We start from the raw sequence: 25786 nt of genomic DNA, 5'->3' as shown, positions 1-25786 counted from the left end.
GTGAATGTGAATAATTTAAATGACCAATCATTTCATTTAGAGATTTACTTAATGTAACTATTATAAGGACAATAATAATTGTTAAAATTAATAAAGAAAATTTTAATATAATTTTAAATAATTCTTAGTTTCCTAGAAATTATGCATATTTATTTACTTATAAAATAAGTGATTGGCATCTTTCTTTAATATTTCTTTGGATATATATTTTTTAATTAAAATAATAATAATAATTGTTATTTATTTTCTATATAACATCATAACTGGGCATTTGATTTTGGAGTAAAGTTATAACTTTACCCCACTCCATCAAATAGAGATAAAATAGTTGAAGGGATTTATTATTAAAAGATTGATTGTAATAATGGTTAAGAAAAATTATATGAGAGAATTTATTATAAAATTAGAGATAAAGACAAAAAAAAAAGTAATTAATAGTTGAGAGAATTTAATATTAAAAAATTAGCTATAATAATGATTAAGAAAAAGTATGTGAGAGAAGTTATTACTGAATTAAAAAAGATAAAAAAGTAATAATTATGTTGTTGAATTAAGAGAAAAATAGAATAGAATGGAGTGGAGTATAATTATATTTTCGAACCAAAGCCATTTAAGACATCTACTATTCTACCTCTATTTTATTAGGGTGTAGTCAAGTTTATATTATTAATATTCATAATGTTATTTATTATTATTATTATTATTATTTAATTTATATACAACATACTATAAAGGCATTTATTATCATACCGGTATTTTACTAAGGTGTATTCAAGTTTATATATTATGCTAGATTATTGAAACCGTGTGTAGTGGGGATTTTATAAATAAAAATTTATTACAAAAATTTAAATATAAAGACACTAATTGCTATCATTTTATAAGTTATATTAGTGTGTAGAAAATTTATTTTTTATACTATATAAACTTCAATAGGGTAAATTTAAACCCACGCTAAATAATATTAATTGAAGAGTTCAAGCCAATAATTCATGTAAAATACCTCATATACATAATCAATCATCAATGTAATTTATAGAAAAATAAATTTTAAATCCTAAAAAATTAAAATTCTTAGCTTCAATAATGAAAGAATAATAATCATAATTTTTAGAGTTAGTACGAAGCTTATTTTTATTCTCAATTACATTTCATATATTAAGTTTCATGAGTTTGAATTTTTTTTTGATAAAATGGGTTCGATATGAGATTTCTTTATTGAAATTTTATAAAACTAACAATGATTTTTAAAATTTATTTTTAAATCTTAAATAATTCTCAATTTCCTTAAAATTATGAATAATTATTTACTTATTAAATAGCGATAAGTGATTAATATATTTCTTTGGATATGTTAATTTCTTTATTGACAATAATATTTAATTTCTATAATGTATATTAATTTATTAAGACATTTACTATTGGATGTATTTATTTTGTTATTTTCAATAACAATTATTATTTAATTTTCATGTTGCGTATTAATTTATTAAGATATTTACCATTCTACCTAAAAAGTACAACTTTATATGTATATAATTAATAATTATTATTTAATTTCTATAATGTATATTAATTCATTAAGACATTTACTATTGGATATATTTATTTTATTATTTTCAATAATAATAATTATTTAATTTCTATATTTAATTTTTATTAACACATTTATCATTCTATCCCTATTTATTAGAGTGGATACAGCTTAATATATATATATATATATATATATATTTATTTATTTATTTATTTATATTTATATATTTATAATACTGAAGGAGAAAGTTAGTGGAATGAATTTATGAAAATATACTTCTTACTGAGAAGTCGAGTTACATAGATATTAAAAATCAAACAAATTACAATGAAATGAAGCAAAAAAACTTTAAAGACAAACCCGCTCCATTCCTAGTCACCTTCTTTTGAACGGGTGAGAATTAAGGTAGTTATATATCATCAAACAAATAAAAAGAAAATGAACCAATATTAGTATTTTTAGAAAAAGCTTTCATGTACAAACCTGCTTTGCCTAAAGTCGTTCTGATCTTCTTCCAATCGATGAAAATTATGGTAATCGAAAGTATCTATATAGAGATCACTCCCATAATTTGCTGATTATATTTATTTTAGAAATTATTCCCAATTAATGTAAATATAATTATTGCTACTCATAAACTACTATGTATTTAAATCCGTACGTTATATATAGCAAGTTGTTTCTTCTTTTTTTTTTTTGCTGTCAATGGTGTCTGGCGCTGTAACAACCGACTAGTCCACTGGACGGTGTATTGTGCGGCCTGAGGCCCGCCAATTAAACCTCAGATGCTGACCTTCGAGAGAATCGAACCTTGAACCCGACCTACTGCTTGTTGCCAGCTTATCAGCGATATATAGCAAGTTGTTACCCGGTTACAATACTCCCCCAGCACTATCCACAATTAATTTGCATCAATTCCGTAATTCTAATTTAAGAGCAAGGCACGACAAGATAGTTAATTTCGAACTTTTTTTAGTGCATTTATTTACTTAATTTATTGCTATTCAAACTACTATGTAATCAAACCCATTTCTTAGCCACTCAATATCTATGTAGTATTTTCTTTTTTCATATACAAAGATTTAATTTTAAATTTTTGAAAAATAACCTAAATTCAATATAAACAGTTACGGTTTTAACCCTATTAAAGGTGTGTTTTCAACTTTATATATATATATATATAGATAGATAGATAGATAGATAGATTATTTTCAATAATAAAGGCAATAATAATAATAACGATTGACAATAGGTGAAGGAAAGATAAAAAACACGTGTGAACCCGCCTACAATTCCACTTGGGACACTCGTAATGTATCAAAATCCAACCGTAACGTGTGAATGAAGCAAGGTACTTGTCTTGCACACAAAGCTCAAAACAAATAAATTAATTATCTACTGATAAATAGTAAACAATAAATATATAATCATTAAAAATAATTACCTAACTTAATAAAATAGACTCACCAATTTTTTTTTTAAAAAAAGAAGCAAAATCTCTCATAATAAAGTTAATCCATCAAATCTTTAAGCGCATGTTCGGTAGGTATCATGCATTTTGAATGATTTGATTCCATTCTATTTGTTTCAATAGCATAGGAAACACTCCTTAATCCAACTTTTTTATTTTCGAGCTGTGTATCATGTACTCCGAAAATTCATTGGACCCTGATTAATCCAATTGAAGCTGAATCGGTCCATTAAAAGGAGAAAACTATTCCAGCATGAATTTTTTTCATTCGCAACACTCGAATTGAAGACATTTTTTAAGAGGATCAAGCACGGAGTCGCTTGAAATAATCCGCGTTCATTGTAAATCCAGCTATATTACATTCCATTCATTTGCATACTTGAAATGGCACAAATAAAATTCTTTCTAAAGTTTAATTAAAGACGACATAAAATAAGTACTGAGGTTCTAATTGTAAATCTGCATGATTGGATGCACAGCTGGCACGAGAAGAAAGAGGCATACATATTTCAGGAGGTTAAAATCGACTGCATCATCATCATCATCATCATAAACAATTGATTGACTATCAGTCAGTCGTCACCAATTACAAAATAGTGAAGTCATGAAAAAAAAAAAAAAAAAAAACCAAACCCAATCCAAAAAAGAAACCAAATTTCACGCCATCCTTTGCCAATAAAATCATCCGTCCTTCCTCTTCACTGCCGCATTCGTATCGTATCGTATCGTATCGGACGCTCCCTTCCCTTCACTCTCCCTGAAAAGCAGAGACAAAAGCATCAATGGTGGAACCCAAATCCCCATCTCCATTTCACCTCCGATATATCCCTCTTTACTGATCCTCTCCCTTCTCAACTCTCTCTCTCTCGCTCTCAAAGCCAAGTTCTTCTGCAGCTTTAACGAAGGGCAAGTTCTGCAGCTTTAACGAAGGGCAAGAAATGCAGAGCCTATCATCTTCTTCTCCGTCGACCCTTCTCCTCTCTCCATCTCCATCCCTCACCTGCTACTCCTCCGGCAACAACACTCTCGCCGACATCGCCGCCCGCGTCGTCCACGAGCTCTCCCTCCAAGATCACGGGCTAGAAGGCGACCTCGCTGACCCAGAGGAGCTCTTCTTCCATGAGCCCCAACCGGAGCTTCCCCTTCTCCAGTTACAACACCAACAAGAAGAAGAAGAAGAAGAAGAAGTCGACGACGACGAGGAGGTCTACCATGACGGCGATGAAGAGTTTGAGTTCTCCTTCGTGTGCGGTGTCCCCGAATCGTCCCCGGTTTCTGCCGACGAGATCTTCCACAACGGCCAAATCAGACCCATGTACGAGTACTCCTTGCCCGCTACTCTCAGCCGTCCTCCTCTTGCCCACCGCCGCCGCCAGGAAGCTGTGAATCAGGGGAGGCCCCGCCGCCCGGCTCTGAGGTTTCTCATGGGCGAGGACGACCCGAGAGTAGGGGAGCCGCCGGAGCCCGGGTTTTCGTGCTCGTCCTCCGAGTCGGATGAGCTCGAGGGGGTCGACCCGGGTACTTACTGCGTGTGGGCCCCGCGGGAGGCCTCGCCGGGGCGTGATCGGTGCAGGAAGAGCAGCTCGACGGGGTCGGGCTCCAGGCGGTGGAAGCTGAAGCACCTCCTACTGAACCGGAGCAACAGCGACGGGCGCACCGACGCGCTGGCCGTGCCGCCGCCGACGACTAAGGGGGCGGACGGTGACTGCGGGAAAGTTGGCGGGGTGACGGAAGGGCAGGGGAGGAGGTCCTATTTGCCGTACAGAACCGATTTGGTCGGCTTCTTTTCCAACGTCAATGGGCTGAGCAGAAATTTGCATCCTTTACGATGAGTTTTTTTTTTTATAGCATTTTCCATTTTTCTTCCCTTTTTTTTAAATAGTGTATATTCGGGGGTGTTTTGAATTTTTATCGTTAATTATGTAATTTTGATAGTCTGTTTCTTTTTTCTTGTGATATTGTTTTCCGATTTCGATGAAGGAAGAAATGCAATTTTCAATTTTTTGATTTCTCAAAAAATTAGGGAATTTCTTTTCCTTCCACATAAAGTCCTTGTGGATTTTTTTGGCATTCCTCTAAATCAAAGACTTCGTGCAGATAAAGGAGGTATAAAATATATATGAATAGCTAGTGAGTTTAAAGGAAAAAGAACGAACGAAATTAAAATTCCATTCATTAAGAGGGGAATACATCATGAGTATATATAAATAGAAATGAAATTCAAACCAAAGAATCTTCGAGTATGGGCTACACTGTACAAAATGACTATGTCGATGTAGTTTAGGCCCGAGGATCTCTGACTTGGGGGCACTCGAATCGTCAAGGAAGGAATGAATTGGTACCGCGTTGAGACGTCGAGACGAATGGCCGTGATATCGAATTGTAACCTCCTGGACGATTCAAATTCCGATGGATGATGTCATTGAAGACGAGCTAGGCTGCCATCGGTGTATGATAGCCCAAGTCGTTGAAGATGAACTTGCCGCCACGGGGTCGATTGCTCGAGTCGTTGAGGGCGAAGATTTTGCCGCCACGAATGAGCGTTGGCTTGAACCGTTGAGGGCGAGGCCCTAGCCACCGCGAGGCGGGAGTTACCTACATTAACGCTACTCCTGCGATAAGGGCCGCGGGGGGCGAAGATAAAAGATACAAATCAATATTGTGTGTTTGATTGAGTGTGTTAAATCTGTGAAAACCTTCTCTATTTTTAGGCAGAGTTTGGGTGTAATTTGGATGAGGGATTAAACATGTACTTCATTCTCTCAATGTCACGTGTATTTATTGCATGTTATAAAAGTGATTCAATCGGGTGTAGACACGTATCCCCGAATGAATCCTTTAAGAAATTAATTTTATATCAGTATGAGATATATATGATGGGTTGTACTTGTATATACTGCAAATTATTTCCTTTTCACTTGGTTATGATATATCGCATAGTTATACTTTTATCTATAAATGTTTGGATTGGAAGTGACATTAGGCAATTGAAGTTTACTTGTTCATAAAGTACGGAGTTGTACGTTAAAGCAAAGAATTAGTGTCACCATTAAATTGAGGACACCTCATGTTCTAGCAGTAATCATTATTACTCTTGTTTTGAGTACATGTTATCATCGCCATCACTAGGTAGATATAAATGGGCGTTTGATTCCATGTAAGGGAAAGATTTTGCATTGTAAAATTCGAATTTTGCATAGTATTTTATAATGTTTAATTATAATTATAATTATTTTTTCGAGTTAAAATTTTAAAAGAGTAATCACAATAAAGATTTCACATTTGAAATAAATAAAATTGTCATATTACAATTGTGATACTCGTACGTTATCTCTATAAAAAGAAATTATATAATATATTATCATTTCCGTTCTCAATAATTCAATATATTTATCAAATATAACAATCTCATATTTTAATCTACAATTCAAGATCCAATTTTTCATCCAATTATCACTTTTTCTATAATTTAATAATAGTCCAATCAAATGTCCCTATAATAATTTCAGAAAAGGAGGACAGAGACTGTATATTATTATTATTGTTATTAGTTCCAAGACGATACAGTAGTACGTGTTCATTTTGGACCCACGTCCTCAACTAAAGCCACTATTGCCTCACTTTAGCATAGGATTGCGGTTTCCCCGCGGTTTGTCCACAGAAACTTCAAAAGGGTATGTCGAGGTACCGAGTCCGTAAAAAAATATCGAAAAAAATTCCCGCAATCTTGTGGAAAAATGAAGCTCGACGATGACGATGGCAATGACGCAGATTATCTAATATGTTTTGTGACGAGTGGAAAATAACTAAAAAACAATCATATACTTCACACGTATATATGTACAGAAACAGAAAATTAAAATTCAGACAGCGAATAATCACGATGCACTGTACATCATATGTACCAATTTTATCTGCAATGTAATCCATTAAAAAGACGTCAGGATTGATTGAAATTGAGACCCGAAACAATATTTAATTTAAGCTAATAAGTATCGGAAACCTCATGATATCAAGACATAAAAAAAAAAAAATTGAATTCAAGGTGGTGGACGACTCATCCGACCGAGAAAGTCTTGGTCATTGGATTGGATATAGTCATGTTGATGTTTTGTTATATATTCATGAATGCCTACTCATCTGCAAAAAGAAAAGATTTCTTATTCTCTTTTTCCTCAAGACATCACCATTCACTCACAATCCTCGGTGAAATTAATAATGATAATAATGTGTGAAAGAAACTCTTGAAGCTTCCAACTTTCTTTGTCTCCGCCTCTCTCAATGTGGACAGTGGAAAAACATTGGTTTGGAAATTTCGTTTCTTTTATTATCCCTCCAACAAGTAACAATGCATTTGCATTGTGATTGTGGTCTCACCTTCATTCACACATGAAGATCGAGTGAGTTAAAGAACAGAGCTAAGATGTCGTCGATGGGTGAGTAAGGTTGCGTTTGGTTTCATAGTAGGATTTTAAAATCAGATTTTAATTTTGATTTTGAGTGGTATAAATGGGGCCCACATTTAACTTTGTATGTGTTATGTTGTTTTGTTGTGGAAAAAAGTGGTATAAATGGGGCTTACTCTTTGACTTTGTATGAGTTATTTTGTTTTATAGTGAGTAGAGTTAAGTTAGAATTGTGATTTTAAAATACCATCTTGAAACCAAACATGCCCTAAAACTCATTGAGATTTTATCGACAATATCTATAAGGAAGAGATGATAAAGGTATGCCAAGAATTTTCTTTTTACTATGCACGTAAGATTCGGTATTTTATGTGATATGGCATCACATCGCATTTGAATCAGTGCAAGTTTTTCATGATTTGTACAGCATGGGGAGTAAGTGTAGAGGAGCTTGACCAAAGATCGCATACGCTACATGGTCATCCATATATAAATTGTGATGGCGCCCTAATTACTATCAACTACCACGATCAACATCTATCCGGATTTTGTTCGACAAAAATTTCATTGAAGCGATGATTTTTACACGGTATTTCCTTATCTCTTTTGGTTATTTTGCATGTTACGCTTTTTATCTACTTTTGGGTCATAGGGAGCCATCAACAGAAAGAAATGAGGGGTAAAAAAAAAAGTAAAAAGAAGAAAAAGCTAAAGGCATCATATTAAAGGCTGTGGAGCTTCAGGAATTCCCGTATTTCTTGGGCACCCAACCATATCAACATGGAGGACCGTCCATTTTACTCGAGAGAAAACGATGCTCAATGTTCGATTTCTTTGTCGTATTGATAGTCACTGTTCAAATTCATTGCCGTGTTGATGCATGGCGTTGGATAACATTCGATGCAAATGTTCGGTAAACTAGAAATGGAATACTCAATGCACTTTGCAGATAGCTCCGCTGGCAGCACACAAGAAACGAACCACATGATCGAATTGAGCTCGCATCGATTGAGATGCACATAAAGCCCGGAATTGAATTGCATTCCTTAACTTTTCCGAAGAATTGCATGATTCTCTCTGCACTATCGTTCCGAACAAGTCTCCCTTGTGATGGATGAACTTCATCCCATACAGGAAGGCTGCTGCTATTATCCCTCCCCCCTCCCACAGCATCTTATTGCGATTTAAAGTAAACAATCACTAATCACGTGAACACAGGTCGCCGTTCAGAAGAGTGCTGTACACTCGCTGCATAGTCCCGAGCCCACAAGTCATAGTGGATGATTTCCTCAAGGGTTGGCGTCTCGACGAGTTCTGCCCTGTGTTTGTCACATGTGAGCTCCACCACCTTGAATATATCCAAGTAGCTTATCCTGCAAAGATTGAAGCGGTTCAGAAAACCAATCTTATGGCATAAGAAAGTTCACATGAAAGTGGTGACGATAAGAGTTTTCCTTATCCCAATTCACACAAAGAAGAAATAGAAACCATTCGATGCCCGCGAACTTATAAAAAAATTATACGAAACCATAAAGAAAGACCAAGATGGGAAAAATGCAGAAAGAGACACAGATAGCATACTTCTCATCAATGAACATCTCAACTGCTTTTTCATTGGCTGCACTAAGAACTCCAGTCATAGTGCCTCCTGCCCTTCCCGCAGCGTAAGCAAGATCCATTGATGGGTATTTTACATTATCGGGAGCTTTAAACGTTAATGAACCAAGCCTGCAACAGTGACAGAGAAATTTCTGATACTGAACACAATAAAGAGAGGATGATGGGTTTCTATAAGACCAATAATTGGTAACATTAAAAATGTATCATGTTGCATGGCATGATCATTAACCTTGGGTTACGGCAACGATCATCTAATAGTTGGGGTTTCTGCAGATCACTGAAATTCTTGTTTTCATTTGCATAAAACAGATCTTTTTTTTTTGGTCCAATTTTTATCATGCACAAAAAAAAAAAAACCTATATTATACTCTTCAAACTTTCAAGGGGACCGACTACACGAGAAATATGGAGGGAAAAGAGAATTACTTGCATAGATCGAGACGAGGCCATGTTACTTCAGAGCAGTAAATTCTGTCAGGCCACGACATTGTGTAGAGGATTGGCAATCGCATATCAGGCCACCCCAATTGAGCAAGAACAGAAGAATCCTGGAAGGGATGCACAAGCAGTAAGATACAAAGTGCGAGAAGATCAATTTATGAATGTATGAACATTCATTGACTTTATATGGGCAATCAAGATGGAAGCAGACAGACCACACCTGTGTTTCAACCATCGAGTGTATGATGGATTGCGGGTGAATGACAATCTCGATATTGTCGTACTCAGCACCAAAGAGATAATGTGCTTCAATAACTTCAAGACCCTATTTGAGGAAATATGCAAATGAAACCCATGAAATTTCACGGCCAAACTAACAAGGTTCAATTATCATATGCTTCTCAGAGCAGAGGAAGAAAAAGAAGGGAAAGCAAACCTTATTGAAGAGGGTGGCGGAGTCAACAGTGATCTTCTTCCCCATATTCCAGTTAGGATGCTTTAAAGCATCAGCGACTTTGACTTCCTTCAACTTTTCTACAGGCAAATCCCTGTTGACACAAATATCATCATAAATCAAGATCCTATTCTTCTATATGGTCTCTCACAAACAAGTATAAGCGCTTCCTGTTAGGTTCAAGTCACTAGCTCATACAAATACATATGTCTTATAGAAGCAAAATTTTGCGCTCACCTGAAGGCCCCACCAGATGCAGTTAGAATGATTCGCCGAAGTGCACCTTCTGGTAAACCTTGAATACACTGAAAAGAGTGAACACTATCTGAGCTTCTGATCGGAATGAGCAATTTGAATTCAGGAAAAGTTTGAAGTTCAACAGTTAGCATAAAGATATATCCACACCTGAAATATAGCAGAATGTTCTGAATCAGCTGGAAGAATCTTCACGTTATGCTTGTGAGCGAGAGGGAGCACGAAAGGGCCCCCGGCAATTAGAGTTTCCTTATTTGCCAACGCTATATCCTTCCCTGCTTCAATTGCTGCTACTGTAGGCTAAGAAAAACCAGGAACAAAATACTCAGCTGGTAAATCTACCTTGGCATAGAAAGAAGAGGAAGACAAAAATCCATGGCTATCCAATTTCTTTTCCACCAATTAAATTTGTAGTGTAATTTCAAAATTTATATTTAATCTTGTCCTACCACTTTACTACAGCGAAAAAAATGGCTGAAAGTGAGTTAAATCAGTTTTACCATATCAAACTTCAAAAATAGTCAAGAAGTACTTATATTTACCTTTAGCCCAGCACAGCCTACTATTCCTGTAACCACACTCACTGCATCAGGGTGGCGAGCCACCTGAAGAATTCATTGAGAATGAGACCATTTTGAATATTTTGGATGAATTTCAACCAATGAAAGAAGAGATCAGAATCAGAGAGACACCTCAACTATTCCTTCTTCCCCAGGAATGATATCGGGCTTTTCTTCAACGTCAGCTAAAGCTTCAATAAGTTCATCAACCAATGACTCATTCCTCACAGCAACTAGTTGAGGTTTGAAAGTCCTCACCTGCATGATAAAGGAAATATTTGAAGGACATAAATGGCACTACTTCCGAAAAATCTTTAGCCCCTTCTAAGAAAGCTAATCAATTGGATAAAGAACCATCTATCTCCTGAGGAGAAAAGTAGCTCAGTGAGTGAATGTTCCCCTAACCTGATCAGCGAGAAGAGTAACATTTGATCCAGCAGCGAGTGCCACGACTCGGAATTTATCGGGATTCTCTGCAACTATGTCCAACGTCTGCAAAACATTCAATACTAAATTCCTGTCTTAACCGATGACATCAGACTAGTTGAATGATGTTCTCACTCTGTACAAGCCCCGCGCACGGCTTTTCAGAAATTATCAAATATCGTGTGTAAAGTCGAGCACAAGTGAAGCAACAAAGCGACTCTAGGCCAATTTCATGATCACTTCAGTTTCCTATTGACATCAACAAACATCATGGAAAAGGATTCTATTCACTGTGTTCTGCCATTGAGCTTATTCCTGACCTGTGTTCCAATAGAACCAGTTGATCCTACGATAGAAAGAGGCTTCGGTCCTTCCCATGTTTTAAGGTTTGTGTCCGGAACAGCTCGCCCAGGCCAAGCTGGAGGAGGAGGAGGCTGTGCCGAACAATGAACTCTACTCGTTCTGCAATCTCTCTTCTTAAAACTAAATGCACCTGAAGATCAGGAAAACCATGAACATCAGGTGACAGCTTCGACCTTATCAGACGATTGACGCTCACATCAGAGCCAGTGCTGAGGAGACAATTAACCGCGAGCTTGGATAATCGACGAGCACTAAAGCTGCCGACTTTTCAGGATAAAATCAACTGGGTCACCATCAATATCAACAGAAAAAAAAGACAGACAGCGCAAAACATGTCCTTTTGCCGGGTTTTGCATAATCCTTCGTCAAGCGAGACGGGCAAAGAATCAAGAATCTGCTGACCTTGTGTCTTGCTGAGACTGAAGAGGGGGTTATTGGGCTTGCTGGAACCCAGGAAAGGTGAGGACTTAATCTGCAGATTAAGAGCCATCAGAGGGCCCTTTGAAATGAAGATGTCAACACCGGTAGAAGAAAACCTGCGGAGGGGGGAAATCCGGGGGGGGGGGGAAGGGGGGAGGTGAGGTTGAGAGCTTGTGAAGAAAATGAGCGGACTCAATCTCTCAGAGCAGATTGGCAAATTTGGTTAAGTATTAATGGCAAACAATATTTAATATCGTGTGGTTTTCGGAATGGAATCAAATGGGGGCTTTGTTCCATAGTGCGGTGCGAGGGTCAACTTAAGCAGAGAAGTTTGGATGCTTTGGGGCGGTAAGAACAGAGACGAGGATAAGACAGAAAGGGCATCGTCCCTCTCCCTGGTCTTTCTGTTCGTGGCATAATCTTCATGTGTTTCACGCTCATGCAATTGGTCGGAATTTCTCTACGGATCCGTATTGAAGAACTATTTTTATTTTTGACTGTAAGCTGGTCGGGATTTGATCCATGCACATCACGTCAGTAACATATTTTTTGATGCGAAAAGAGACTTTGAAATCAAAACGAGTTTCGGGTCACACAGAAACAGTCTGTTTCTCGAAAAATTATGCAATAATTGGACTTGAGAGGGGGCCGACTGTTGTCCATCCTAAAACGTGATCCACGGCGAATATATAGTGGAATCGAGTGCGCGTACGGTACTCATTCATTCGTAAATAATAATAAAGGAAGTGGCCACATTCATTTTGGATTCATTCACACGAAATGCACTCAGCAGAGGCACCATATTTTAAATAGAGACAGAGACGGCAACTTTGGACTATGAACAAGGAATGGTGCTTTTTATAATGTTCCTCCCTCGTTCAGCACTATCTATCTTTTGGGCGTGAGATTAATTTATTGTTTCTTTGAGTTTTTCATATATAATATACACATATATTATATATCTAACAGATAAGATACCTGCCATGAGAGTTGAGAACCTTGTAGCTGCATACGAGAATTGTCAATACAAGTGCAGCCCAGCGGAGCTACTCTTATTATTATCACATCTGCTTGTTGAGATTGATGCATTCCAACAATATTGAAGTGCTTTGATTGAACTAAACACGGGACGCAACGAATTAAACATGCTGAAGGACTGGTCAAGCTGAGGCATCTCTGCTCGGGATACACGGTCATGAATTCACTCCTCTCTTGATAATCTTTTTCGTTCTCATATCCTCAGTAGTTCTGTTCTTGTTCCTCTTGTATCTCACTCGGGCTTGTCTCTGAGGCGATACCATTGGTGGTATTCAATGCTGCTCCTCCTGTCTCAGAGATTTTCGTGATCCTCTGCAGCTCATCTGAAGGTTCAGCCACCGACTGGTCATCGCTCGATTGCTGCTCCTTCTGAACCGCCGGTTTTGGACGCCGAATGGCTTCTGCTGCTTCAGCCATGGCAATAGGGGGAGGCTGGGGTGGGACCCATGAAGACCGAGCCGGTTGCTCAGGGGCCCCTGAACTATAGTATTGGCCTACCTTTGAGTCTTCTTCATTTTCCACTTCCGTGATTCTGACATTTTTCCTTTGCCACCAAGGGATAGAAGGGTCTCCATTTCCCTGGTCACTATCACCATTCAATTGATACGGGCCTGAGCTGTTTGGGGCCTGTCCAGATTGCCAGGGCTAATCGGGGCATTTAGAAAAAAATATCCATCACTACTGTCAATAGTTCAGATAATAACAACTCCTCAAGTACTGTAAAAGGACATCCTAAATTGCATACCTTTGATCTCGGATCTACACGGGAATTTGATATCGGCTGATGAGGATTAGGGGGCGAATCATCGATGTCCTGCACAAAAATCAGATTGAAGGATTAAAGCAAGTCGAACATGTGTTGATACAGATGCAAATCCTCAGCATAGAAACAAGATACCTTGACATTTGGAGGTTTTTCCCCTCTCTGGACCATTGCCATAATCTGTCCCATGATTCAAAAACCAAAGTCAAGATTCTTCAAAATTTTAAAAGTAAGGGATCGTTTAAAAGCCTTCAGACAGGCTCTTCTACCTCCATATATGACTTTGGATGTGGAGGAACCGAGGGTTCAGCAGGAGCCGGTGGTGACGAGGATCTCCCTGAGAAAAGAACTCATGACAGCGTCGAATTAAATTTATATATGTCAGCAAACATTCTCTTGTGGACCAGCTCTTGTTTTATGAGACAAACCTGAGAGTGAGTCGAACTCTGCCTTCCCATTGGCATATGGTTGTTGCTGTACAAATAAGGCGAAAAAGACATCAGATGAAAAGCTGTACTTACAGTGACACCAGTAAAAGAAAATTGTAATGAGGAATATGTTTCTGCTAGCTAAGCTCACCTTTGAGCTAGAGACGCGGTAATCTTGATTATAAGAAGGAAGAGCACCCATATTGTTTTGCTCTGAAAATAAATTCCAAATAAACAAGCAACGATGAAGTGAAATTATACAAGTGGAATGCTGAAACTAGTCAAAATTTTCAGACGTAATAATACTATTATGGAGAGACTAAGGTAGCAATCAGTTTTCAAATAAAACCATGCGACATCCATTCGTACGACAAGTAGTTCCCACCTTCCAATTTCCTAATGGAGAAACTCATTGCTCTCATCTCCCGCAGTTGAACATCTAACATATCCGTCAAGTTCCTGAAGTATCTCTTCTCTGAAAATCCAAAAGGCAAAGACATACATCATAACAAAAACGAGTGACCACATAGTAGTTTATCAAGCAAAGAAAACACATCCATATGAAAAGCCACATTCTTCAATCTTAAACCTCTACCTTCAATATTCGTATTCATCATCTCCTGGCTCACTTTTGCCACTTGTGCAGCCGCATCGGCCGCTGCTTTTGCAGCAGCAGCTGCTTCTTCCGCCACACTTGGCTTTGAGTCTGTTTTCTGTGCAACACCATTTTCATCTTCCGAGGCGATCTTGCGTATCCACGATTTCAACCTAGGAACCACAGCATTCTAGAGCAAACAAAAGTGACTAGAAAATAATGAATCCTTAATCTGAGAATTTCACTCCAATGAATGAAGATGGCAGGGCTATTGATTAATAAGTTGATGGCATAAATTGCACACTTCCAAGTGGATACCTTGAAAATGACAGCTGTTCCAGCACCGGATACCGCTAGTATCCCGATGGCGTATATTGCATGACTCCAGTGGAATCTGGGCTGAGAAATCGTCCTCGATATGACTCCTGCAGGGGCAGCTGCAGCAGGCTGCTGAGCTTGTACTGGGGCTTGTGTTTGAGCATTTGATACTGTCTTCGTCTGTGCATCTGTGGAACAAAAACAAACACTAGCGATATAACTTCACTGGAGAAAACAACTTAAAAAGTTGTTCCCGTGATTAAATCCGTAAAGCGATTACCTTGATTAATGGTAGCTGCCTGGACAGTCGGACTTGAGTCCTACAAAAGGAGATTATCAGCTTTGCTTTTTTTAAAATGGAACTTGTTCTTTGCAAATCGAATAAGGAAGTAAGTAGAGAGGGCTTACAGGGACTCGAAGGAAGGCTTCATCAATTTCTTCCTTGGTGAGGCCTTTCTTTTCGAGGAAAGATCTCCGGTACATAACTGGAGATCCCCTGACTTTTGGGTGCGAAAGAAACTTCACGGCATTTTCCACCTGTTCCGGTCGAATCGGCTCAGAGTTCACAAACACAGATGGCAAGGAGGCGGGTTTGGTGGGCTCTGCTGCAGCAGTCTGATCAGCCTCATTTGTTGGTTCAGCAGTCGCTGTATAGACAAAAACATAAGAAATCCCTTGCTCGTAGTGATCATGATATGAGTAGTTTACTTCTGCTAACTCTACAATTTTACTGAAGAGCAAGTAGTTTTCGCAGCTCTTATCCCGCAAACTGCACTCATTTTTGGACAGATTCAAGTATATGGCCAGAGAGTTTTCCTAAGCATAACGATACGACTACAAAAAGATTCAAGGCTGCAAACTCGAAGTTTCTCCTGCTTGGAGCAACCAAGAGAGAACTCGAATTCGGTATTCATCACAATCTCATTCCTTCAAATTCAGAAATGAATCAACAAGGAGGTTCCACATACCCAAAGTTATTAACCCTTTTACGACGAATTATCATACATGAACAGAAAAAACAAAGAATCTCTCTGTGATAGCGAGAGTTCGACTTCAAAAGCTCGTCAGAACACAGAAAGACAGACAATCAAGACAGTCTATTTAATCAAAACAATCAATTCCTGATACAGAAGTCAAAGGCATATAAGCTGACGAAATTAGCCCGAAACGGGGCAACACCTCGAGCAGGAAGAAGAAACCAAACCTGGGTTCTGGGTCTTGACGTCAGTAGACGGAGTCGCCATGCCCACTTTGCCTCCTCACACTGGAGTTTACGCAGACACAGAAGATAAAGAGGAAACGACCATGGGCTCAGCTCGGGCAAGAAAAAGAGAGGGTTGAAGAAGAAAACAATACGAAAAATATATCTTTTTTCATTGACTTGGGGAAGAAAATTGAGATGATCACTGTAGACGGTGACGAGAGAAGGGGAGGGGGAGGTGTGATTTTTGTTGCTCTTCTCGAGGTATGGTGATTGCGTTCAGTAATGGCTCAAAATGAAACACTAAACAAACAGAGAGACACCAAAAGGGAATATTAAAAAAAAAGAAAAGAAGGGAAAGACAGAAAGAAGAAGAAGATAATGTGCTGTTGTTTGGTCCAGGGGTGTGCACGGGTACCGGATATACTCGGAATCGGTCGAAACCTACCCTTTAGGATAGGATCCGAGTAGCTCGTATTGAAAATATGGTAGGTTCTGGGTATTAAAATCAAGAACCAGTGAAAATCAATTCCGGTTCTGGTTCCTGCCTACAGGGTATTCGAAATCGGTTATTTATTTAAAAAAAAAGATAAAAGAGAATAAAGTTACTGTTTTTTCTAATGAATCATAATAGATACACTTTTTTGTATGAGATCGTATTATGGATATTTAATTTTATCGATAAATTGATAAGACTTTTTTTTTGGATTAATCTAAATCTTTGTTGATATTTTATCTGGCGTGATTACTTATTATGTATGTGAAATATTCAATTTTATTTAGCCAGAGGAAAAAATTTACAGGTTCTAACAGGATATCCGGAACCTGTGGTATAATATAAGTTCCGGTTCCAAAATTCAACAGGATAGGGTCTGGGTATCGTGAAAAATACAGGATATTCGGAACTGATCACCCTAGTTTGGTCCATTTTTTCCTCAAAAAAAAATCTGCAAATTTTAATTTGGTAAAGGAATAAGGGAGAAGATAGACAGTGAAATATTTCTGAAAATGGATAAAGATAATTTCGATTCTCGACCAAATTTACAATCTTTGCTTCGCAGGATAGGAATCGAGGGGATTTTATTTTTATAATCGTCGGGAATTTTCTTTCTTTGTAAAAGTGTTAATTCAATAGAAAGGGGAAACAAAAAAAGAGCCTTTGAATAATAGAAACCGATTTAATTTTTCACAAGTTATATGTAGAAAATCAACTCGTAAAGTAGGATCATCATGAGGAGGGAAAAGAGAAAAACCAAGCTGAACTGTTAAATTAGTCGGAACTGGAAAATCGACTAACTGAGCTGTATTGCAAAGGCATAAACTGATTAGAAAGGTTCAATTCGGTGTATCATCGGATTTTAGGAGATCCGAAAACTGAACCGAGTCGTAGGCAGACCATGCAAACACTTATTTTTGGATAAACTGAGAATATTATAGATTAACTGAATCAAGGAGGGTCATTTACAAGTCGAGATACTGGCGTCCCCATTATGTCCGCAAATAAACCAAGACTAACACAGCTAGGCATACTATCAAAAAAGATGAGGCCTTCAGTTTGTTTTCCTCCCATGCGAGCAAGAATGTTTGGATATGAATTGGCCTTTCTGAAGACGTGAGCTGCTTCGATAACCTCGAACTCATCAGATAGTGTCTTGCAGTCATGGATTAGGCAGAATGTATAGCATTAGATGCAGTTTCTCCCCAAATCCAGTTGAACACGGTAACAGCATCTAATTCGACTTGGATTTTCCGGATGCCCATCATCTTAACTAACTGCAAGCCCGGCTGGAAAGCACATAGTTCGGCTACGACGCTCGAAGTGACATCAAGCTTAGAATTTTTTTACAAGAGCGTTGGAATTCCGCCGCTAATTGAAGACAGTAGTGAACAAGGTTGTTGTGTAGAGGCTACTTCGAGAAGAGGAGAGTTTCGATGCTCCCAAAGGGTCCATATAGCATAGGAGAATAGAGTGCCCCAATTAATGCCCAAGAGCGTGTTTTAGATGGAAGTGCAGTTTAGATATACCATTCCTGCAGAGGGTCGGAGAAGAAAGATATTAGTGCTGCGTTTGGTTTTAAAGTAGAATTTTAAAATCAGATTTTGATTTTGAAAAAGAGTGGTATAAATGTGACTCACTCTCTGACTTTGTATGAGTTATTTTGTTTTGTTGTGGGTAGAATTAGGTTAAAGTTATGATTTTAAAATCACATTTGCAAACCAAACAAGCCATAACAGGGAGTTCTTGCCAAAGGGAGGTCGCCGGGACATAATCTAGAAGGATGTGAGCGACTGTCTCGCAACTGCCAGGGCAATTTGGGCAAGTGGGATTGATGTTCAGCCCTCTATTTGATAGTAGATGGGCAATGGCAATCCTTTCGTGATGACACAACCAAAGGAAATACTGGATTTTCGGAATGGTTGGAAACTTCTAAATCCAGTTCCAAGGGGAAGAATTTCGCGATGGCTTTCTCTTGGCAAGGAAAGCTGTTAGGCAGAGCTAGTGGAGAATTTGCCAGATTGTGAATGGCCCCAAACGGTGGAATCTGGGATTTGGGCTGTGATACTCAAGGGGAGGCTTCTGATGAGTTGAGTTATGTCATGGGGCAAGACACAGGAGAGGTTGTTGAGATCCTATTAGGGTGATGGACTGATAACAGTGCTCACCTTTCTCTGTTCTTCACCAAGCGGAAGGGGTCCTTGGATCCTTTCTCTAAGTGGTGCATTTCCAATCCACCAATCTTCCCAGAAATTCATTGGGATGCCATCTCCAATAATCCACTTTGCTCCTTTATCCCACGTCTCCAATCCTGCTGGGAGAGCATTCCAAGTCGCAGAGCCCTTCCACAAGAAGTTGGACCGTGTTGCTTTGATTCTGAGCATTCTTGCCCATGGGGACTCCTCGGTAGTGACTCGAGCTGCTAAGCTTCCCAACAGAGCTTTATTTCGTAAGTCCATTTGTTTTAAACCTAGGCCTCCCATGGATTTCGGTTGTGTTACCATATCCCAATTCACCAAGTGGACCTTCCTCTTCTCTGTGGAGGACCCCCATAGCAAATCTCTATTGAGTTTATCAATTTTTGATGTGACTTCCATTGGGAGATAGGTACACTGCATCACATATGGAAGGGTGGCTGAGGTTACTGATTCAATTACCGTAGCTCTTCCTGCCATTGAGAGGAGTTTGGACTTCCATCCACTGAGCTTTGAGCGGATCTGATCAATGGGGAAGGAGAGGTCTTTCTCCTTTTTCTTAGAGAGGCTAATGGGGAATCCTAGGTAACGACCCAAGTCATCAATGTCCATAACGCCAAGGGAGTCTGAGAATATTTTCTTCGTTTCCAGAGATGTTTTTTTGGAGAAGAGGAACTGAGATTTATTGATGTTAATCTTCATCCCAGATTTTGAGCAGAAGGTTTGGAGGGTCTCCTCAAGGGCATTAAGGGTCGAGTTGTTGCGGCCCATGAGTATGATGTCATCTGCGAAAAGAAGATGAGAGATGGGAAAGCAGCCCCAAAAAGGTTTAATACCGCTCCAGGAACCAGAATCTGCTGCACTTTTGATTAGATTAGAGAGGTTCTCCATACATAGGATGAATATGTATGGTGATAGGGGATCTCATTGTCGGATACCACGGGAGGGCTCGAAAGACTCGAGACATCCACCATTGAACAAGATAGACATATAGGTTGAGGATATGCAAGTGAGGATCATTCTAATCCACTTCTCTGGAAAACCAAAGTAGAACAATACGTTACGGACAAAACTCCATTCTAGTTGGTCTAAAGCCTTCTCTAAGTCAAGCTTGAGCACAAAAGCACCCTGGTTCTCTGATTTGGTTCTAAAAGATTGGATGACTTCTCGAAGAATAACGATATTGTCTCTTGCTCTTCTCCTTGGAATAAAACTACTTTGGAAGGGCGAAATTATGTCTTCTATGAACGGCTGGAGACAGAGAACAAGAACACAAGATATATATGACCTTGTAGATGGAATTACATAAGCTGATGGGGCGATACCCCGAAATCGTTTCAGGAGAAAAGGACTTTGGGATGAGACTGATCAGTGTTTTATTTGCCTCTTCGGGAATGCGGAGATTGGTGAAGAAGTCCTCCACGACTGAGAAGATAGAGAAACCGACAATACTCCAACATCTGTGGTAGAGCAAGGGTGTAATCCGTCGGATCTGGGGGCCTTATGTGGCTTGAGGGAAAAGGCTGCCCTTCGAAACTCGATGACGGTCAGAAGCTCTTCCATCCATTTTCTTATGACCAGAGGTGATATCATTGAAATCTCCTAATACTACCCATGACATGTCACTAGTTACTGCTACTCGTCGCAAGTTATTCCAAAGAATTTTTCTCTCTCTAATTCATGGGCTGGCATAAATAGATGAAAGTAACCAAGAGAAGGAAGAGGATGCGACCTAGGCCTGGCAATTCGTGTCGTGTCGTGTTTATACGTGTCGTGTCTAATCGGGTTCGTGTCATCAAAATCTAAACCCGTATACGACACGATTATTAAACGGGTCAGGTTTTGGAAACACGAACACGACCTGTTTATATCCGTGTCAACCCGGACACGACACGTTTAAACCTGTTTATCGAAACGTGTCATAATAGGTACGTGTTCGTACACGACACGATTATAACCGGTTACCCGACACGTTAACACGACCCGTTTATTCGATTAGTCCGGTTACACTGACACGTTAACACGACCCGTTTATCCGATCAACTCGATTATACGAACACGTTAACACGACCCGTTTATTCGACACGTAAACACGACCCGTTTATTCGACACATTAACACGATTACGACCTGTTTATTCCGAACAGAAATTTCTAAAAAGTTAACCATGCTCATTTCATTCATAGAAATGGATCATAATCTAGGAAGTACAAATATCATGATATGTAAGTCTAGTCTTAAAATAGATCACAATAACTTATAATAGCATCATATCATTAATTCTTCCAAAATAGGTAGCATTGTTCAGCTGCTTACGATGAATGAAGTTACCCCAGCTGCTCATTCAGACGAGCTTGTGAAATCTCTGCATTCAGAGTTTGATGAAAGGATGCATCATCCACATAGGGCTGCTGGAATTCTTTCAGGTACGAAACTTGGAACGGTGAGGGAATCAAAGAGATTAAACAACCATTGATCGATGAATCTGGACCACGCACATTCCCGGGTTCACCAACCAGATCAACTACATACTCCCTGTGAAGAAAAACATTTATTAAAAAAACAAAAGAGAACCGCATGAAGTCTCTTCAGAGATAAACTTTTGGCCAACCACAACGAAAGCTACATTCTGTCACCAAACTATCCTGCTCAAACTAATTGCCTCAACTACTTTAATTAAAAAAAAATATCTCTTTGAACGTATTACTGCTTGAAATTTCTGTGCTTGAGATAAACACGGCAGAACAAAAGGTATCATACTACAGTCTAATTATATATGCCAAGTCAGTAGACAACGAAACAAGAAGAAATGATAAATCTTAAAATGTTTACATCCCAACTAAGTACAACAAGCCTAGAAATGATTTCCCATCCTCTGATCTCCAGAACTGATCATCTTAAAGCACGGAGCTAAAACAAGCGAAAGGAAGACAACCACTACAACTCTAGCAGAAGTCATCCTGCAAATGGAAAATAAAGCCAACAGAAACTCTTCCTTCTCGGGCACGACAAAACCCCTCTCAACGAACTCCAAAAACAATTCTTACCCCTATTCAACGAATAGGGACTAAGGTTCCTATGATTGAGAATGGCTCTCTAAACTATGGATAGAGAAGCAATGACTAAAGACCCACACATTACGAAACCTGAAAAACTCTGAACCAATTTCTGCAAGCGGGCCGAGCTATCCTAGGGCAACAGTGTTCTACTGCAAAGTGCTGTGGAACAGAGATGTCCGGGAGCAGCACAACTGATTTTGCTTCAAGGGAACGGGTCATATGGGAACTGAATATCCTCAATGACCAGATAGTGAAGCGTTAATTAAACTTTTGTATACCAATGATGTAACCCATCCATCCCAACATACATTACCCAGATCAGTACAGCGAGAACCAACAGCAAACACAATTCGCTCCTCGGGTTACTCATATATATCAATTTGGAATTAATTACTTAGTACTAAATCAAATCATGTTTGCGAGTTTCTCCTATTATCATAGCCGGATTTCAAATGTGCAAATGTCCTAACTTTTTTCGACATTACGACAGCAGAGAGTCCGGCTAATGAGCAAAATCCATTCAGCTCAAACCCACGATATGAATCACAGAGAGGCATGGAATTGAGTCCATCGGAATTGAGTCAAAGCAGCAAAATTTGCAGCAATAACGAAAGCTCCAGAGATCCATATGGCTAGCAGAGTTCACAGATCAATGTAAACAGAGAAAGGTAAAATTGCTAACAAAAATCACCTAAGCGGTGAGCACGACGGCGCCACCGGCCTCCTTGATTTTCTTCTCAAGGGTCCTGGACACGAGCTTGGCCTTCACCACAATCGGCTGCTGCTCTGGCAGAATGCCCTTCCCGAGGAAAATGAAGTACCCGAACTGAGTGAAACCAAGAAAAACAGAACGGCGAAGCGGATCGTGGACGCTTGGATGGTGGAGCGGTGGAGGATTCTTCAATTTCTTCTACTGACAGTGGAGCCGTGGAGGGCTTGGAGGCGGAACCAAAGGAGGAAGGGCTTACGGGTTAGGAATTTAGGGTTACAACAGGAAGTCAGGAACGGGAAGGCAAGAATGAAAACACGGCAGGAGGAATTTCAAAATTAGGGTTAGTGGAAGGGTATATTGGTAAATTCAGTTAGATAAACGGGTTAATGGGTTACACGATTAAGTAACACGATTAAACACGTCTAAATAAATAGGTTTAATCATGTCTAATCGGGTTATGCGGGTTCAACCCGTTAAGACACGTTTATTAACCGTGTCTAAACGGGTTGACCCGTTTAGACCGAATATCAAAAAATCTCAACCCGAACCCGTTTAACTTCGTGTCGTATCCATGTCGTGTTATCGTGTCGTGTCAAATATTGCCGGCCCTAATGCGACCTGAATGACGGCATGTATTTCTTGCTCTGTTGACTCAAGCAGCTCAACCTGGATTCGATTTGTGTGCCCTAACATCCAGATACCACCAAAAAAATCCTCAAGTAGTGGTGGATACGAAGCCATCGAATGGAAAAATGCTTGTAATTTGCTGTACACGATCACCCAAGAGCTTAGTCTCTGTAAGTATAACAACGTCTGAATGATGTTGATGTATCAGGTCGAACAAGGATCTGCGGAAATCTCTGTTACCAGCTCCCCGACCGTTCCAAATTAGAATGTTCATGTGGAATAAACCAGGATCCGACATGTTTGTTGCTCTTTGAAGTCTCCAATCCGGTGCGCGCTATTCATAGAAACTGCGGGATTATTAGGGCAGTTAAGCATCGAGGTGACTGAGAGGTGGGTTGCGACCTCTGTTCTTGCATCCGCCAAGACGTAGCGAACACGCCTAGTTGTTTCCACCGGAATCATTGGTAGAAGCAAGGTCATGTTGCTCTGGCGCTGGGCCATTGTGTTGGCGTATGGTTTCCCCCTTATACGGATGAGTTGTGGGCTCAGATCTTGGTTTATGACCTGCGAGTGAGCTTGAAGAAACAACCTTGGGAGCCTCATACTCCGTCTCGGAGTTGTCTCGTTTATTCTTACGCTTATGTCCTCCCTGGTTTCCGATCCACCATCTATGAGTCCTGCTGGTCATCACTCTCTCCCAGTATCCCGGCCGACGGTTTCTTTCCGCATTCATCGGATATCGGAAAGGGGCAGGTGCAGAGGTATTTTTAGGAGCAGAGGTGTTGTTAGGTTGGAGGGAATGGGCGAGGATTTGGGCGATTTGACTGCTCGCACTCTCATTTTGAATTATGGCGGTGGTATCGCAGAAGATCATTTCATCCGTACCGTGTACGGTAGGAGGCCCGACCTGATTTCCCCGTACCAAGGACCGTTACAGGTGTATTCTGATTCTCGGTTGTACGGTAGAATGTATCCTGAGCCTTGGACGTCTCTCTTTCAGTGGGTGGCATATATTGCGTGAGTGTGACATCTGTCTTGCTAAAAGCCCGTCCTTTTCCCATGGTTTGCAGCTACCCTCCCTGGAAGATTCCTCACTATGAGGTCGACGCTGCCCAGTTCTTCCTTGCCGGTCATCGGAGATGACAAGTCCATGCAAACACTGATTGTCAGAACTCTGGTTATACTTATTTAGGCCGATATATATCAAGTGGAAGGATCCTTCGGTTCTTGGCTAATTCAGCACAGAAAGAAACAACCTTATCCATTTGTTGGAGCAATGTTGGTCCAATGAGGGGGGCTAAGTGGGGCCCCGTCGGATTGGCGCGGCGCTGCCTGTGTAATGGTGCACTGGGCCTGATATATTGTAGGACAGTGCCAGGACATTGCCGAAACTTGGGCCATAGTTTTACATTTAATCCTTTCTCATTGCCCAACTTCATATTGGGCTTCTGTAGTCCCAGATTTAGCCCCAGCTGTCGGCCCATTATGAAGTGGACATTTGGTTGGCCCAATCTCATATTTTGTTTGAAGTAAAGAGATCGATCTCATCATGGGTGATCATAAATATCAAGAGACCATGTCCATCGGCCTTCATGCTTTTTTTAAAGTAGATTACATTTACATCAGACCTTCTGCTCCAACAACAATGGATAACGACATATGAAGTTAAATTTTGGCCTTCTGAGCTGTCCGAGAATTCCTCAATCAATCATCATGCCCATAATCGGGCACAGATAATGCCACTATCATAATTACATAGGGCCTCTCTCCTTATATATATATATATATGTTGTGGGTTTAGCTCCATAGGATGCATTTCCCATCAATCACACAAACTTTTCATCAAAGGGCAGGGATAGAGGTAATATCTAGGTGGCAATGCACGATAATGGACCCCACAACAATCTCCAGCAAGAGAAAATGGCCAAAAGGCAACATTTTTATAATAATAATAATAATAATAATGCCCTATAAGCCTACTCTCAGTGTCAAATGAGTTTGCCATTGAAATTGAAGCAATAGTCCAATTGGGTGAAAGAGAAAGTATGGGCATATCACATTCATTTTCTTATCATTTCACATAGAGCTATTACACCTATCTTTTTGCCTCTATGGGGATGAGGACACAGCACCGCAACAATGTAGTTTATTAAAAACATTATCAATTTCAGTTATTGAAAACTCATTTTTAACGATTAAAATATTTTTCAACCATATAAATATTTAGTTGTCAAGCCTTTTAGCCATTGGATTGTGACGACTAATGCGCGACTAAGATATCTTAGTTGTTATAGGTTTGAATAACAATATTTTACTCTTAAATAAAGTGAAAATTTTAGTTGCTAAAAAAATTATTTAGCAACTAATAAACTCCTTAATGACTAAACTTTTAGTTAATAAAG

General features: G+C 39.4%; 3 protein-coding genes across 3 annotated transcripts; 1 reads left to right on the top strand and 2 right to left on the bottom strand.

The window, feature by feature from the left end:
- Positions 1-3612: 3612 nt before the first annotated feature.
- On the top strand, positions 3613-5067 carry LOC116215593. Its single transcript, XM_031551353.1, has one exon. It carries the CDS (start codon positions 3947-3949, stop codon positions 4838-4840), a length of 894 nt encoding a protein of 297 aa, XP_031407213.1. The 5' UTR covers positions 3613-3946; the 3' UTR covers positions 4841-5067.
- Positions 5068-8399: 3332 nt separating this feature from the next.
- LOC116213467 (1-deoxy-D-xylulose 5-phosphate reductoisomerase, chloroplastic) lies at positions 8400-12309 on the bottom strand. The gene is made up of 12 exons (XM_031548421.1): positions 11936-12309; positions 11491-11663; positions 11150-11236; positions 10877-11002; positions 10727-10789; positions 10335-10484; positions 10167-10234; positions 9912-10023; positions 9696-9800; positions 9461-9582; positions 8996-9142; positions 8400-8787 (listed from the first exon to the last, which is right to left on the bottom strand). The coding sequence occupies exons 1-12, from the start codon at positions 12021-12023 to the stop codon at positions 8619-8621; spliced, it is 1410 nt and encodes a 469-aa protein (XP_031404281.1). The 5' UTR covers positions 12024-12309; the 3' UTR covers positions 8400-8618.
- A 628-nt stretch (positions 12310-12937) lies between these two features.
- On the bottom strand, positions 12938-16585 carry LOC116213466 (peroxisomal membrane protein PEX14-like). Its single transcript, XM_031548419.1, has 12 exons — positions 16300-16585; positions 15504-15742; positions 15376-15415; positions 15096-15283; positions 14778-14967; positions 14568-14657; positions 14334-14395; positions 14183-14228; positions 14024-14091; positions 13890-13934; positions 13737-13805; positions 12938-13636 (listed from the first exon to the last, which is right to left on the bottom strand). Exons 1-12 carry the CDS (start codon positions 16337-16339, stop codon positions 13193-13195), a joined length of 1521 nt encoding a protein of 506 aa, XP_031404279.1. The 5' UTR covers positions 16340-16585; the 3' UTR covers positions 12938-13192.
- Between the last annotated feature and the right edge of the window lie 9201 nt (positions 16586-25786).

This window comes from Punica granatum, chromosome 7, assembly GCF_007655135.1.
Source record: "Punica granatum isolate Tunisia-2019 chromosome 7, ASM765513v2, whole genome shotgun sequence".
In the NCBI taxonomy this organism is placed as follows: Eukaryota; Viridiplantae; Streptophyta; class Magnoliopsida; order Myrtales; family Lythraceae; genus Punica; species Punica granatum.
This window is presented reverse-complemented; position numbering and strand designations above follow the sequence as displayed.